Source organism: Salvelinus fontinalis, chromosome 30, assembly GCF_029448725.1.
Source record: "Salvelinus fontinalis isolate EN_2023a chromosome 30, ASM2944872v1, whole genome shotgun sequence".
In the NCBI taxonomy this organism is placed as follows: domain Eukaryota; kingdom Metazoa; phylum Chordata; class Actinopteri; order Salmoniformes; family Salmonidae; genus Salvelinus; species Salvelinus fontinalis.
In genome coordinates, this window is record NC_074694.1 from 29972770 (window position 1) to 29989474 (window position 16705).

The 16705-nt window shown below is 41.5% G+C and overlaps 1 protein-coding gene and 1 long non-coding RNA gene across 2 annotated transcripts; one reads left to right on the forward strand and one right to left on the reverse strand.

Annotated features, from left to right (window-relative positions):
* Positions 1–6210: 6210 nt before the first annotated feature.
* On the reverse strand, positions 6211–10158 carry LOC129829009 (uncharacterized). The gene is made up of 3 exons (XR_008755327.1): positions 10049–10158; positions 7375–7489; positions 6211–7110 (listed from the first exon to the last, which is right to left on the reverse strand). It is a non-coding gene; the product is annotated as an uncharacterized LOC129829009 (long non-coding RNA).
* A 103-nt stretch (positions 10159–10261) lies between these two features.
* LOC129829008 (sulfotransferase 2B1-like) lies at positions 10262–16595 on the forward strand. Its single transcript, XM_055890415.1, has 7 exons — positions 10262–10362; positions 12618–12765; positions 14609–14820; positions 15108–15234; positions 15655–15749; positions 16040–16220; positions 16325–16595. Exons 2-7 carry the CDS (start codon positions 12627–12629, stop codon positions 16432–16434), a joined length of 864 nt encoding a protein of 287 aa, XP_055746390.1. The 5' UTR covers positions 10262–10362; positions 12618–12626; the 3' UTR covers positions 16435–16595.
* Positions 16596–16705: the final 110 nt, after the last annotated feature.

Here is a 16705-nt window from a genome sequence, read left to right on the forward strand (position 1 = left end):
CGGTAATAGGGGGAGCAGGAAAAGGGGCTGAGCTGGACCCAAGGAAAGAAATAATAAGTATCCACAAACACCCCGAAGCTAGACTAGCCTACTTCACCAATAGCTAACTAACTAACCAAAAATACAGTGGGTGGTCCGCCCAGTTCTAACTAGTGTATTTAACAAAGTTTACCTATGGGTAGTGTATGCCCATGGGCGACCTGTCTGGTTACCCCCTTTTCCCACTATCAAAGAAACACTCAAACACCATAACAAAACCAATACTCACAGGTGGGGACAAAGTGACATGTATCCTAAACCACACAAGAGGTCTACAAACATATGGCATGTACAGAAAGATTGAGCTAGAGAAAACAACTGACAGGGTTTTTAAACCAAGGGAAAAGGACTGTGATTGGGTAGGAGAAAACGAGCAGGTGTCTTCTGATTAGCGACTGATTGATGACTGATTGGGGAATGATGATGGTCACCTGTGAGTAGGGGAGAAGGAGAGAAAAGAATTACACACAGGATACCCAGAATACTTGTATCCGTAACACTAAGGAACTTGAAGCTCTCAACCTGCTCCACAACAGCCCCGTCGATGAGAATGGGGGTGTGGTCGGTCGCTTTTTCCTGTAGTCCACAATCATCTCCTTTGTCTTGATCACGTTGAGGGAGAGGTTGTTGTCCTCGCACCACATGGCCAGGTCTCTGACCTCTTCGCTATGGGCTGTCTCATCGTTGTCGGTGGTCAAGCCTACCACTGTTGTGTCATCTGCAAATTTAATGGTGTTGGAGTCGTGCCAGGCCGTGCAGTCATGAGTGAACAGGGAGTACAGGAGGGGACTGAGCACGCACCCCTGAGGGGCCCCTGTGTTGAAGATCAGCGTGGCGGATGTGTTGTTACCTACCCTATGAGCTTTGAGGGCACTATGGTGTTGAACGCTGAGCTGTAGTCAATGAATAGCATTCTCACATAGGTGTTCATTTTGTCCAGGTGTGAAAGGGCAGTGTGGAGTGCAATAGAGATTGCGTCATCTGTGGATCTGTTTGGGCGGTATGCAAATTGGAGTGGGTCTAGGGTTTCTGGGATAATGGTGTTGATGTGAGCCATGACCAGCCTTTCAAAGTTCTTCATGGCTACAGATGTGAGTGCTACCGGTCGGTAGTCATTTAGGCAGGTTACCTTAGTGTTCTTGGGCACAGGCACTATGGTGGTCTGCTTACAACATGTTGGTATTACAGACTGATTTCCTCACTAAGGTATTTCTAGACTTTTCAGAATTAAACTCAGACACTGCAGTGGTTGGAGGAGATTTTAATTGTTTGTTGAACCCCCTTATTGATAAGTTTCCCAGCGGTATAGCTTCACTCTCTCCTCGAGCTAAGTCACTTAAAGCTATTTGTGATGATCTGGGGTATGCTGATGTTTGGAGAACTTTTCACCCCTCCAACAGAGTTCACTTTTTTCTCTGCACCTCATGGATGTCAGACTAGAATAGATTACTTTTTTATGCCCAGGACGTCTTTGCAGTCTGTTTTATCCACTAGGATAGGAAGCATAGTCATATCGGATCATGCAGAGGTGATCCTGGACATAAAACTCAACGGGGCATTCAATCTGTCAAGACATTGGAGGTTGAATACAACCATCCTTAAAGACCATACATTCACATCATATTTTATTACAGAGTTTAAAGCATTTTTCTCTAACTCTCAATCAACAGATAACCCCTCGCTCCTTTGGGAAACCTGTAAAGCGTACGCCAGGGGTCTGATTATGTCATACACAGCCACTAAGAGGCGGAAAAAGTGTGAAAAGCAAAAAAACGTTAGAGGGTGAATTAGGAACTAAAGAGAAGGACTATGTTAAAACTCCCACTCCTGCCCTATTAAAGGAAATATCAGTTCTTAGATCAACGTTGGACTCTCTCCTAACACAGGACGCTGAAAAGAAAATGAGATTTGTCAGGCAAAAGCTATATGAACATGGCGATAAGCCAGGAAAGTACTTGGCATACCTAGCTAAAAAGAGAGCTGACTCACAGTCAATTGCTAGAGACGCAATGATGGGGATGGGGTGAGAGAAGCGGGGAGAGGAAAATGGTGTGTGGGTGTGTATGTATATGTCTATATATATACATATGCGCAGGTATGGCCAAAGACATCGTAAATCTCCTCTGTCAGTGCTATCTCATAGAGGCCCATCCTCAGTGGAACACACATACACAATAGTCGACAGATTCTATTCTGTCGAATAAGACAACCATTCTAATGCAATACAAAGATTATAATTAAATCTTACAAGCACTATAACATGACACAGGTTAAAAAAATACTAAGTAGTCATCAAAGTTCTGGAGCATGTCTTTAAGGGTGTTTTTGTATTGGTAGGACCCCTTGTTCCCATTTGTTAACTAGATATTGGTAAAGAACAGTCATTTTACTTTACTTGACACTGTTCCTGCCCCCACTCACTCCTTCCTCTCAGTTCAGCAAATACAGATATCCATAGGTGTTCACTATCAGTTCATTGGTTAGAAATCACTTTGTAATGAAATAGAGTTGCATTAAAATGATGCAGAATGTTTTCTCTTTTAAAAACTGGTTGAATGGCTATTTTTACCCTGTAGGCACCTCTCACTGGGCACACACTGGTTGAATCAACATTGTTTCAATGTAATTTGTCAATGTGGAATCAACGTGGAAAATACATTGGATTAAAAAAAAGTCATCAACCACTACTGTTTTCATCTAATTTTAACCAGCGTTGTGAACATTGAGATTATGGTAAAACTTAAATTCAAATACACTGACTTAACCTAACTAACAGGTTGTTAGATCAATCTAATTTCAACATAATCGTGAGAACTACAGTATGTATTTGTTGAAATTGCATTGAAAATTCCACAAAGTACTGGGGCTGCAACTTACCACAGGTGAGATAAATTACACAGTAAACTAGAATCACCTGCCTCCAACCAAATTTATTTAAATTCTAAACTCAGCAAAAAAAGAAACGTCTTCTCACTGTCAACTGCTTTTGTTTTCAGCAAACTTAACATGTGTAAATATTTGTAAGAACATAACAAGATTCAATAACTGAGACATAAACTGAACAAGTTCCACAGACATGTGACGAACAGAAATTGGATAACGTGTCCCTGAACAAAGGGGGTGTCAAAATCAAAAGTAACAGTCAGTATCTGGTGTGGCCACCAGCTGCATTACGTACTGCAGTGCATCTCCTCCTCATGAACTGCACCAGCTTTGCCAGTTCTTGCTGTGAGATGTTACCCCACTCTTCCACCAAGGCACCTGCAAGTTCCCGGACATTTCTGGGGGGAAGGGCCCTAGCCCTAACCCTCACCTTCCGATCCAACAGGACCCAGACGTGCTCAATGGGATTGAAATCCGGCCTCTTCGCTGGCCATGGCAGAACACTGACATTCCTGTCTTGCAGGAAATCACACACAGAACGAGCAGTATGGCTGGTGGCATTGTCATGCTGGGGGGTTGTCAGGATGAGCCTGCAGGAAGGGTATCACATGAGGGAGGAGGATGTCTTCCCTGTAACGCACAGCGTTGAGATTGCCTGCAATGACAACAAGCTCAGTCCGATGATGCTGTGACACACCGCCCCAGACCATGACGGACCCTCCACCTCCAAATCGATCCCGCTCCAGAGTACAGGCCGCAGTGTAACGCTCATTCCTTCGACGATAAACGCAAATCCGACCATCACCCCTGGTGAGACAAAACCACGACTCGTCAGTGAAGAGCACTTTTTGCCAGTCCTGTCTGGTCCAGCGATGGTGGGTTTGTGCCCATAGGCGACGTTGTTGCCGGTGATGTCTGGTGAGGACCTGCCTTACAACAGGCCTACAAGCCCTCAGTCCAGCCTCTCTCAGCCTATTGCGGACAGTCTGAGCACTGATGGAGGGATTGTGCGTTCCTGGTGTAACTCGGGCAGTTGTTGCCATCCTGTATCTGTCCCGCAGGTGTGATGTTCGGATGTACTGATCCTGTGCAGGTGTTACACGTGGTCTGCCATTGCGAGGACGATAAGCTGTCCGTCCTGTCTCCCTCTAGCGCTGTCCTAGGCGTCTTACAGTACGGACATTGGAATTTATTGCCCTGGCCACATGTGCAGTCCTCATGCCTCCTTGCAGCATGCCTACGGCACACTTACACAGATGAGCAGGAACCCTGGGCATTTTTCTTTTGGTGTTTTTCAGTCAGTAGAAAGGCCTCTTTAGTGTCCTAAGTTTTCATAACTGTGACCTTAATTGCCTACCGTCTGTAAGCTGTTAGTGTCTAAACGACCGTTCCACAGGTGCATGTTCATTAATTGTTTATGGTTCATTGAACAAGCATGGGAAACAGTGTTTAAACCCTTTACAATGAAGATCTGTGAATTTATTGGGATTTTTAAGAATTCTCTTTGAAAGACAGGTCCTGAAAAAGGGCCGTTTCTTTTTTTGCTGAGCTTATATGGACACCGTTGGTTGCTTTGTATATGGTCTCGAATCAGACCATATGCCATGTCTGCCTGAGGCCTTGTCTATCAAGACAAATATATATTTATGTTGACCAAGTTTCATACACCACATAGAGGAGAGTGATTGAATTACACCTTGAAATATGATGAATAGTTTTCTTGATTATAATCATAGTGTCTGTATGTCAACATCTAGGGTGAGAGCAGACTGAGTGGAGAATGTGGACATCGCAAGATGAATGTTTCATGTACGTGGTTGTGGCAGGAGAAGCTTTACCTCTGGTAAAAGCGTTCACAATCAACATTAATTTCCACCACTATTTCTATGTGCTGAATACATAGATTATGAAAACATATTATTGAAATTTCACCGGTACTATACTTTCTAGAGTATAGTTAGGCAGTTGGCCTACACCTAAATGTATAATCCCTATACTGAGTAGAGAAGACAAGCTGTGCTGTTTCATGCATAACTGGTATTTAAATGCTTTGCAAAGGAGTGCCTTATAGGTAACGTTTCCATTCAGTTTTTAGGCAAGTACCGTATAAAATTATGACAGCTGTGATAGAAACAGGACGTTTCGGTACAATTTGATAAATGCTGACCGATCATTTGTTTGTTGGACATGGTGCAATCTTCTTGCCGGTAAAATGTATTGTGCAAGAAATGGCGGTGGAAACGCCTTTAATGCGTAAATATTTATATAATAACCATCATATCGAAGTAAACTTCGAGTCACGTGATGATACAGTGCTGTGTGGTCCTCCCACTATGCCTCTGGAAACCATGCAGTTTATTAGACTACATATTAAATACATTGTGGTGAAAGTGCAGTGATGGGGTTGAAACAGGTAAATTCAACTGGAGATGGTGAAGTAGAAATGCAAAGTGCCTTAGAATACTTTGATCAATTACATCTCCTTATGCTCAGAAAGGTTAAAATAATAGTAGTGAGTTGTGTAGGACAGAGGGCTGGGTATGATGTTGAATGTTTCATTAAACGTTCTCTCATATGCTTTCAGGTTTGAACAGTCATGGCGGGATGTGTGGATCACCATGTCAAACATATTTTAGTGTCCTACACAGTTTAGAAGATGAGGGCTCCCTTGACCCGTCAAACAGCTTTCACCTATTCTGTGTGCACTGTATTCCTCCCGTGCCTCCAAGCAGACCTAGACACCTTTACCAATGGATAGGATAAACATTATCTGCACACCACCAAAATCAGACTCCCAACCAGCTATGGGACAAGCACATAATCCTGTCACCTTCCCTGGCAATGTGGAGGTATTGATTTAAAAGGAGCCACTATGAAAATGTCTTATCTAAAAAAACTAAAACGGTTGTTTGTAAATTAGCATGATTTTCCACATCTCGGATTTAAACAACTTGGACAGGGTCAATGCCTCCCTCGCAGAACATGGCCAGGGAATTGTGGTCCCACCAGTGGAATGCCCGCTAACAGAGCAGGATATGACACTGCTCAGAGCAGCCATCGACCCAACCTCACCATCGACAAGATATTTATCTTTTGAACTATGTGCTGCTACTTATGGCTGAACTATCCTTATACCTCTGCTTGATACTGTCGCAAGGAATAACTGTCTAGTCATTCTAAATTGCTGCAGTGTTATGAAATGTGTTTGTGGCAAAATGAGACCAATTGGCTGATTTTGATTGAATCAAATTTTCCACAACATTAATAACCAAAGATTCAGGCAGACTATTTAATTGTATAATAGAAACATCTTTAATCAAGGAGCTGCAGGGGAGATCTCTGATTTTCACTGGGAAGAGCTCAGAGTAAATGGTTACATGCCCCTTATATAGTGAGAGAATACAATCCTATTGCTACACAAGTTATTTATACAAGCAACAGTTCCAGAACAGAATTGCATTGTGTTAGGGTGCAGACATACCAAGAATCTATGAGAGGCAAATCACAGTTCAACACAGAATAGGCTACAGACCAGCTCACCTCAAATTCTACCACCACACTATGGACAACATTTATTTAAATGACTAAAATGTAGTCTAAAATGGAAGTGTTTGAATACAAAAAGCTGTAGTCATTAAGTGAATTATTATTTTTTTTAACTATGGGAAAAGGTAATCCTTTTGACAGAAAATAAACCTTCAAATAGAAATAAATCAACAGAATGTCATGCGATACAATACGTAACAAAAACAAGTGATGCAATTGAGCAGGTGGAGTAATGAGTAGGATTCTGTGTTCACATGTAAGTGATTACTTTTTATCTGCCGTCCCAATGAATATTAGTTTGAAAATTCTAACATTTTATGGAAAATATATGCATGTTTCTGGACAATGCACCATGACAGACACATGGACCATAGACTGGTGACATGCAGCTCAGCATAATTTGGGATGTGCCACTTTGCTGTATGGTGGTTAAAAGGGTAAAATATTGGGTTTTATTTGTCTTATTTACAGTGAGTGTCTGTAAGGCCTACATTTAAAAAGTATTTGTATAAAATACTTGTGTCCCCGACCCATGGCATAACTTTAGGGAAACAGTGAAAACTGTTAGACTGGATGGCTCCGCGTGTCCATCTTCTTCCTCTCCTCCAAGTTCACTGTGCACTGCCTCTTCCTCCATTCCTCCTGAAACACAGTTACCGGTGTGTGGGATGGTGAATAGTCAATGTGAAAATCAATGCTGTGTTCATAGTATGTTCTATGGCTTTTGAAGGCAAAGTAATTGGACTATGTTACTAGGTGAGTAATCCAAGAGATGTTATCATTATAAACTGGTAATCAGCAACTGAATGTGTTCAGTTATCTTCCCAGCCCTGTTGGTTTATGACCATTACTGTTGACAATTAACAAAAAATGTATAAATACAATAATACAAAGGCTGAGGCTCACCTGCAGTTTCCACATCTTGAACAAAGTCCTTAAAGTTTCTGACTATGGCAGTCCTGAAGGTCTCTCTCCTGCTCATTTCAGGAGCGATGAGGCCGACTACATAGTCAGCATCCGGCTGAACAAGGATAAATGAAATGTATAAATAAATCTGACTGTCTCATACAACATAACAAGTAATAAAGCAAATTGACTAACTGCAATCTTCCCCAGGGACAGAGACTCTTGCAGAGATTTGGCTGCTTCTGAAGGATGTCCAGGAAGCCGTTCAACTTATTTAGGTGTACACAGAATAAAAGGTTTCCAGGCCTTTGTATTCTTGCCTGGTGTTCTGGAGGAAGGGTTCATTGTTCTTTTTCCAGAGGCAGCAAGTAAAAGGGAGAAAATTCACATTGATACGTCTACGTTTGATTTGCTCTGTGTCACTGTGTATCAGAGAGATTTAAGTGTGTCACTGTGTATCAGAGAGCATGTCTATTCATCTTATTGTGTCTGCAAATGTGTAAAGTACCAAACAACTGTGGATGCATAACAGTTTCAAAGTGTGTGAGTGAGTGCAATAGATGTATGCTAATGAGAAAAGTAATACATTTACAGATTGGCTGAATTGATTAATCGTCAAAACAGGGTAGACCCTATGATGGGTTGGGTATTGTGAAGGATGGTTTTGTTATCTTTTTAACAAAAATATATGCCTTATAGAAATAGGACATGTTAATCACAAAACATAGCGTGACTGCAGAAAAGCCAGATATCTGGATCCTGTGTGCTGTGAGGCTGGGACCAGCCTGGGCACCACCGATAGGCTAGCAGGTTTAAACCACGCTAAGCCTCTACTGTGACAGGCCACTCTAAAGTTGGAACTACATCTGTCACAGTATAAAAGAAGATGTCTGTACTATTTCAGTCAGTTCTCTGCTTTACCCTGCGTGGTGATACAGTGAACCCGTATATACAAAAATTGTATTTACCATTTATCACATATGCTAAATAAAAATTCTTAAAGTATATTCGGTGACTTTGAATCACATTTTATCCTGATACCAGATTCGATTGACGCAACTGTGAGGGATGGTTTTATTCTCGTTTGGCATGAATATATGCCTTATAGAAGTAGGACATGTTAATCACAAAACATAGAGTGACTGCAGAGAAGCTGTTGTTAATCTAGGGTGTCGACGGTGCAAACCACAAGGTTGAGACAAGATGGAAAAATGCTGAATAACAAGAAAACAGGAACTGAGGAATGTATAGAAACCAACAAATCAGTTCAATCTTCACAAACAACATTCCAGACATTTGAATCCTGAGGGCTGTGTCTGGGCACCACCGATAGGCTAGCAAGTCTAAACCACGCTAAGCCGCTACTGTGACAGGCCAACTCTGAAGTTGGAAATACCACTGACACAGTATAAAAGATGTCTGTACAATTTCAGTCAGTTCTCTGCTTTACCCTGCGTGGTGATACAGTGAACCCGTATATACGAAAATTGCATTTACCATTTATCGCTTGAGTTTAATTAAAATACTTAAAATATATTCGGTGACTCTGAATCACATTTTGTCCTGATACCAGATTTGAACTGACGCAAATCTCTTTCACAACCTTTTACAGTATAGACAGCAAAATTACACATTTACTGTATTCTGGGACCATTGATATGCACATGGCCATCTCCTGGTTACTGGAGTAATGCAGCTGTCTCTGGGCCTGTCCTTGCACCTCTGTCAGCTGATGATGCCCCAAAACATGCAATTGATGCAGTGGCACTGGACTCTGAACCTGACTCATAGTCTGGATCAGCACAGAGATGAGGCTGTGTGCAGCCAAAACCACCTCTGAATACTCTCTCTGCTGAACACAAAGTGAACATCAGCTGGATATATGGGGAAATGCATTAACCGACTTGACCACATTTGAATGTCTCTAGCTTAAATAGCCAGCTAGTCCAGAACATTTTGTTATCTATGGGTAATTCAGATACAAATCAGATGACTAGTTTGAAAGTATGCTTTCTGTAAACCAAGTAGCTGTCCATAAAGGGTGAAATGTGATTTCAATCTCATGACGTAAGAGTGTCGTCATGGTGGATACATGTAACGTTACCTAGCTAGCAGAACTGGGTCCATTAGTGATGGGTCTAAAATCAATGTCTTATTTCGACGTGATTTGGTTTGATACAAACATATGGACAACCCTACGGCTGGTAGTGGCTAGCTACAGGCTGGCAGCGACTAGTTACAGGCATGCAGTGTCTTGCGATTCATTCCATTTGTCTAGTTGTAAAAAATGTAAATGTCTAGTTAGTCAGACAACTTTAAGACAGCCGACTAAACTAGTTAAGTAACGTACTTCAAAATTGTAACTTAACAGGTCAATATATTAAGCGTATCTTTAAAATACATTTTAGGCAAGATTGAGTCTAGGCTTCAGGTATTGTTATGAGAAAAGCGATTTAGGGTTTCTCACACATCCAGATATATATTGCTGACAGTGGCCTGCTGTAACGTTACATGCATGCTATGAGGTCTTTCCATTAATTCCATGTCGATTTGGCTAGTTAATCCGACACCAAAACCAGCCAACTACGCTAACGTAATTCACAATTGTTAGTCACGGGTAAAGTACGGATATTAGTAGCTAATACATTTAATGACGCAAAATCGAACTAGTTACCCAAAGTTTAGTGCAGGTTTTGTTAGCTGGTTCGCCATGTTTATAACACAATGGGAAAGATTTGGCGTGGTGGTGACGTCAGACCATCTGGCTATGTAGCCAATAGAAAAAGCCTGTCTATCATGTTCATTGATTGGGTTAAGATAAACCGTCACTCCATAACGAGTGGACCAATGGAGACTCATTGTCTACGCCTCCCTCTAAACCCCGCCCTTCACGGAAAAATAATACCAAAATTCCCAATCGAAAAAAACTGGCATTGAAAGCAAAGAAGCAGACATCGAAAGCTAATTTACGAGTAGCGTAACCAAAAGGTAATTCATGCAGGCAAAATGTATTCAATAGGTTGCATTCGTTTTCAAATATTTTTTAAAATAATTTGTCATAGTTTTGCTCTCGCTTTAAAATTATTTGCGTACAAGTTTTTTGGTTTTGATTTTGATGTCTTATTTTTGTTTACAATTCTATGCATTTTGCTTTCAGTTGTTTGGTTTTTGATTTCAACATTCATTATTTCAACCGTCCTCGAAAATATAATGTTTACATTCTCAACTTTATTTTTCATATATATATATATATATATATATATACAGTGAGGGAAAAAAGTATTTGATCCCCTGCTGATTTTGTACGTTTGCCCACTGACAAAGAAATGATCAATCTATAATTTTAATGGTAGGTTTATTTGAACAGTGAGAGACAGAATAACAACAAAAAAATCCAGAAAAACGCATGTCAAAAATTTTATAAATTGATTTGCATTTTAATGAGGGAAATAAGTATTTGACCCCCTCTCAATCAGAAAGATTTCTGGCTCCCAGGTGTCTTTTATAGAGGTAATGAGCTGAGATTAGGAGCACACTCTTAAAGGGAGTGCTCCTAATCTCAGCGTGTTACCTGTATAAAAGACACCTGTCCACAAAAGCAATCAATCAATCAGATTCCAAACTCTCCACCATGGCCAAGACCAAAGAGCTCTCCAAGGATGTCAGGGACAAGATTGTAGACCTACACAAGGCTGGAATGGGCTACAAGACCATCGGCAAGCAGCTTGGTGAGAAGGTGACAACAGTTGGTGTGATTATTCGCAAATGGAAGAAACACGAAAGAACTGTCAATCTCCCTCGGCTTAGGGCTCCATGCAAGATCTCACCTCGTGGAGTTGCAATGATCATGAGAACGGTGAGGAATCAGCCCAGAACTACCCGGGAGGATCTTGTCAATGATCTCAAGGCAGCTGGGACCATAGTCACCAAGAAAACAATTGGTAACACACTACGTCGTGAAGGACTGAAATCCTGCAGTGCCCGCAACGTCCCCCTGCTCAAGAAAGCACATATACATGCCCGTCTGAAGTTTGCCAATGAACATCTGAATGATTCAGAGGACAACTGGGTGAAAGTGTTGTGGTCAGATGAGACCAAAATGGAGATCTTTGTCATCAACTCAACTCGCCGTGTGTGGAGGAGGAGGAATGCTGCCTATGACCCCAAGAACACCATCCCCACCGTCAAACATGGAGGTGGAAACATTATGCTTTGGGGGTGTTTTTCTGCTAAGGGGACAGGACAACTTCACCCCATCAAAGGGACGAAGAACAGGGACATGTACCGTCAAATCTTGGGTGAGAACCTCCTTCCCTCACCCAGGGCATTGAAAATGGGTCGTGGATGGGTATTCCAGCATGACAATCACCCAAAACACACGGACAAGGCAACAAAGGAGTGGCTCAAGAAGAAGCACATTAAGGTCCTGGAGTGGCCTAGCCAGTCTCCAGCCCTTAATCCCATAGAAAATCTGTGGAGGGAGCTGAAGGTTCGAGTTGCCAAACGTCAGCCTCGAAATCTTAATGACTTGAAGAAGATCTGCAAAGAGGAGTGGGACAAAATCCCTCCTGAGATGTTGGCCACCAGGTTTGTACACTACAAGAAACGTCTGACCTCTGTGATTGCCAACAAGGGTTTTGCCACCAAGTACTAAGTGATGTTTTGCAGAGGGGTCAAATACTTATTTCCCTCATTAAAAAGCAAAACAGTTTATAACATTTTTGACATGCGTTTTTCTGGATTTTTTGGTTGTTATTCTGTCTCTCACTGTTCAAATACACCTACCATTAAAATTATAGACTGATCATTTCTTTGTCAGTGGGCAAACGTACAAAATCAGCAGGGGATCAAATACTTTTTTCCCTCACTGTATATATATATATATATTTTACATATACAATACATATGGCGTGAAATTGACCCCATGCTTAATGAGAAACCCATAGTATGCACCGTCCAATGAAATGCTTACTTGCAGAATCCGCCTAAACAGCATATCACCATATCACATTCCAAACTGCAAGTCCTTTCATGACGTTAATATATTCTGGCAACTAGTCCAGCACTCTGTTTACTTGTACAATAAAATAACACAGACAGAGAGGGGGAGAAAGAGGGTGAACGACAGATGAGTGCTGCTTATATTTTAAGCACGTAGCGAAGTTAATAAAGTACTAAAGGTCAATCGCTAGGACAGACTGTCTCTGACAGTTTTACCAGTTGTTCTTTCTCACACTGAGCAGTTTGGAATCATGACAGAAGCAGAGCTGTACACAGAATACAAGGGGGTCTACCTCCCCACACACCTACACCCTCAGGAGAGCCTGAAATACTATGAGGAGTTTACTTTTCGTCACGACGACATTCTCATTGTCACATATCCTAAGTCAGGTAAGTAGCTTTATTAATAAACAACTATAGACTATTGGTCGACAATTGCACAGACTGAGTTGATAATACATGAACTGCTGCAACACACACTGTGATAGTGAACACTAAATAGTTGTCAAGCCTACTGTTGCCTTTATAAGGCACATGCCTGAGTGACTGCAAATCACAAAGAGGTCTGTCTGTACTTGTGGGCTAAAGCTATGATACTGTAGCAATCCTACCCTCGGTATATACATTGCATTCGGAAAGTATCCAGACCCCTTTACTTTTTGCATATTTTTACGTTACGGCCTTATTCTAAAATTGATTGAATTAATATTTTTCCTCATCAATCTACACACAATACCCCATAATAACAAAGCGAAAACACGCTTTTAGATTTTTTTCAAATGTATTAAAAATAAAAAAAATATACCTAATTTACATAAGTATTCAGACCCTTTGCTATGAGACTCGAAATTGAGCTCAGGTGCATCCTGTTTCCATTGATCATCCTTGAGATGTTTCTACAACTTGATTGGAGTCAAATTGATTGGACATGATTTGAAAAAGCACACACCTGTCAATATAAGGTCCCACAGTTGACAGTGTATGTCAGAGCAAAAACTAAGGAATTGTCCCTAGAGCTCTGATAAAGGATTGTGTCAAGGCACAGATCTGGGGAAGTGTACCAATTAATGTCTGCAGCATTGAAGGTCCCCAAGAACACAGTGGCCTCCATCATTCTTAAATGGAAGAAGTTTGGAACCACGAAGACTCTTCCTAGAGCTGACCGCCCGGCCAAACTGAGCAACCGGGGGAGAAGGGCCATGGTCAGGGAGTAGACCAAGAACCCGATGGTCACTCTGACAGAGCTCCAGAGTTTCTCTGTGGAAATGGGAAAACCTTCCAGAAGGAAAACCATCTCTGCAGCACTCTACCAATCAGGCCTTTATGGTAGAGCAGCCAGAAGGAAGCCACTCCTCAGTAAAAGACACATGACAGCCCACTTGGAAATTGCCAAAATGCACCTAAAGACACTCAGACCATGAGAAACACGATTCTTTGGTCTGATGAAATCAAGATTGAACTCTTTGGCCTGAATGCCAAGTGTCACGTCTGGAAGAAATCTGGCACCATCCCTACGGTGAAGCATGGTGGTAGTGGCAGTATCACGCTGTGGGGATGTTTTTCAGTGGCAGGGACTGGGAGACTAGTCAGGATCGAGGGAAATATGAACAGAGCAAAGTATAGAGATCCTTGATGAAAACCTGCACCAGAGCGCTCAGGACCTCAAACTGGGGCCAAGGTTCACCTTCCAACAGGACAACAACCCTAAGTACACACCCAAGACAATGCAGGAGTGGCTTCGGGACAAGTCTCTGAATGTCCTTGAGTGGCCCAGGCAGAGCCCGGACTTGAACCTGATCGAACATCTCTTGAGCGACGCTCCCCATCCAACTTGACAGAGCTTGAGAGGATCTCCAGAGAAGAATGGGAGAAACTCCCCAAATACAGTTGTGCCAAGCTTGTAGCGTCATACCGAAGAAGACTCGAGGCTTTAATCGATGCCAAAGGTGCGTCAAAAAGTACTGAGTAAAGGGCCTGAATACTTATGTAAATGTCATATTTTATAAATTAGTAACAAAATGTGGAAAAGTCAAGAGGTCTGAATACTTTCCGATTGCACTGTATGACCATTTCCAGGACTGCAGTTAGCATGCCTTCATTTGGGAGTACAGACTTGCTGGTTCATGGGGTTCATTCCCTGCCAGAGCTTTATTTTGGGTATGTACATGAAGCTCAAACTTTTCCACTCCACCTGTCTTTACCGCTGTCTTTGTCCGTCTCCCTCTCCCCCCAGGTACAACATGGATGCAGGAGATTGTTCCCCTGGTACAGAGTGGAGGGGACCTGACCCCGGTGCTGACTGTCCCAAACTGGGACAGGGTTCCTTGGCTAGAAGAGCTTAGGGCCTGTGTCCTCAATCTGGAGCAGAGGGCATCACCACGCCTGTTTGCTACCCACTACCACTACAACATGATGCCCGCCTCCTTCTTCACTGTCAAGCCTAAGGTAGTGCACTGTAGATCAGCTCCTGCAGTGGAGCTGGTTTGGTGAACTATGCTGCTTTAGCTTTAGGCTTTAACACAATGGGCTAACACGATCATGGGTCACATTGATGACCTGGGTTTAATACCCAGTTGATCACATTTCTCATCATGTCAAGAGAATGTAGTCTGTCACTACACTACATCGAATGTTACAATTCTAAGGCTGATTGCGCACATTGTGCACTATTAGAATAATACACAATGGCCTTGGGTAATGAATGGTTGATCAGAGAGATTCCTCATCTCCAGGTCATCTATGTGATGAGAAACCCTAAAGATGTGTTCACATCCTCCTATCACTACTACGGCATGGCCTCCTACCTGGTCAAACCTGGCACTCAGGACCAATTCCTGCAGAAGTTCATCAATGGAAAAGGTTTAGTATTCTTTCTTATTTTCCAACTATTACAGACATTTTGATAATATCAGTTTCATGCTTTTAGAATCAGAAAAGGCTAAGTGATCTATGTTTTTTTGATTGGCAGATTTATTTGGGTCCCGGTGACCTGCTCTACTGTATAAAGCAGACTTGGCTCTAGAATCTATGGGCTCAAATATCCAATATGAAAGAACAGGAGCAATTTAGCAAAAGAGCAATTCAAGGCCAGCATATTTATTACCCTGGAATTATCATTAACAATTGATGATATACTGTTTAGTCTCCTTCCTTTGAATAATTGATGCTACCTCTGTTATTCACAATTCATTCACTGGCCTATCAAGTATTGATAGAGCATTTGTAGTTGTCCTTTTTTGTAATAGCTTTGATGATGCATTTGTGGTTCCCCCCCCCCAGTGATGTTTGGTTCGTGGTTTGACCACGTGATAGGCTGGTTGAATGCTAAGGACCAGGACCGCACCATGTACATCTCCTACGAAGAGATGATATTTGTGAGTATCGTATGTTCAGTCAATACCCTAACAAAAGGACTTACATTTGAACGTGATAATTGCATATGATAACATCTCTTCCTTTATACAGCTTTCGAGATGAGTGCGTTTGATGTTAGGGATGTATTGTATAGACCACCATGTTTTTACCCCTACAATTTGTTTAAAAAATGTTTCATCTACTGTGGTTACTCCCAACACAACTTAGTCAGATTCAGTCAAGAACACACATGGATATATTTAATTGTAGTACTTCAAAGTGATTGATATAAAATCATGTAACCCTCCAGGATCTGAGGGATTCTGTGTCAAAGATCTCCCAATTCATGGGGAAGTCTCTGGACTCTGAGGTAATAGAGAAGATAGCAGACCATTGTGTGTTCAAGAACATGAAACAGAACAAGATGTCCAACTACTCCCTGGTACCCAATGAGTTTATGGACCATAATAAATCAGAGTTCCTTAGGAAAGGTACCCACATATCTTTATAAATTACAATATCTTTGAACAGAGTATTTGGAAATGATAGGCCTTCTGTAACAGTCCTAAGTATTAATGTGACTATGTTTCTGCAGGAATCGCTGGAGATTGGAAAAACCAATTCACTGTGGCCCAGGCAGAATACTTTGATGCAATTTACAAGAAACAAATGAAGGACATCAAATACAAATTTGTGTGGGATTAAACTGACCATATTTTTTTTTTCATTTAATATCATAAATTACATAATCCTAATATAACCGTTGCTATAAAAACAAATAATTCAAGACATAAAATGCAGATGATAGAACTGCTGTTGGTTTGACATGTTGTATCATTAAACATATTAGGCCTATGTCTCAGTCACTGAATGTCTGTCTATATTGTCAATATTATGTTATCAATCAGGTATTCTGTTGTAATATTCATATATTGTCATACAAGAGTCAAAAACCAATGATAAATCATTGGTCAAA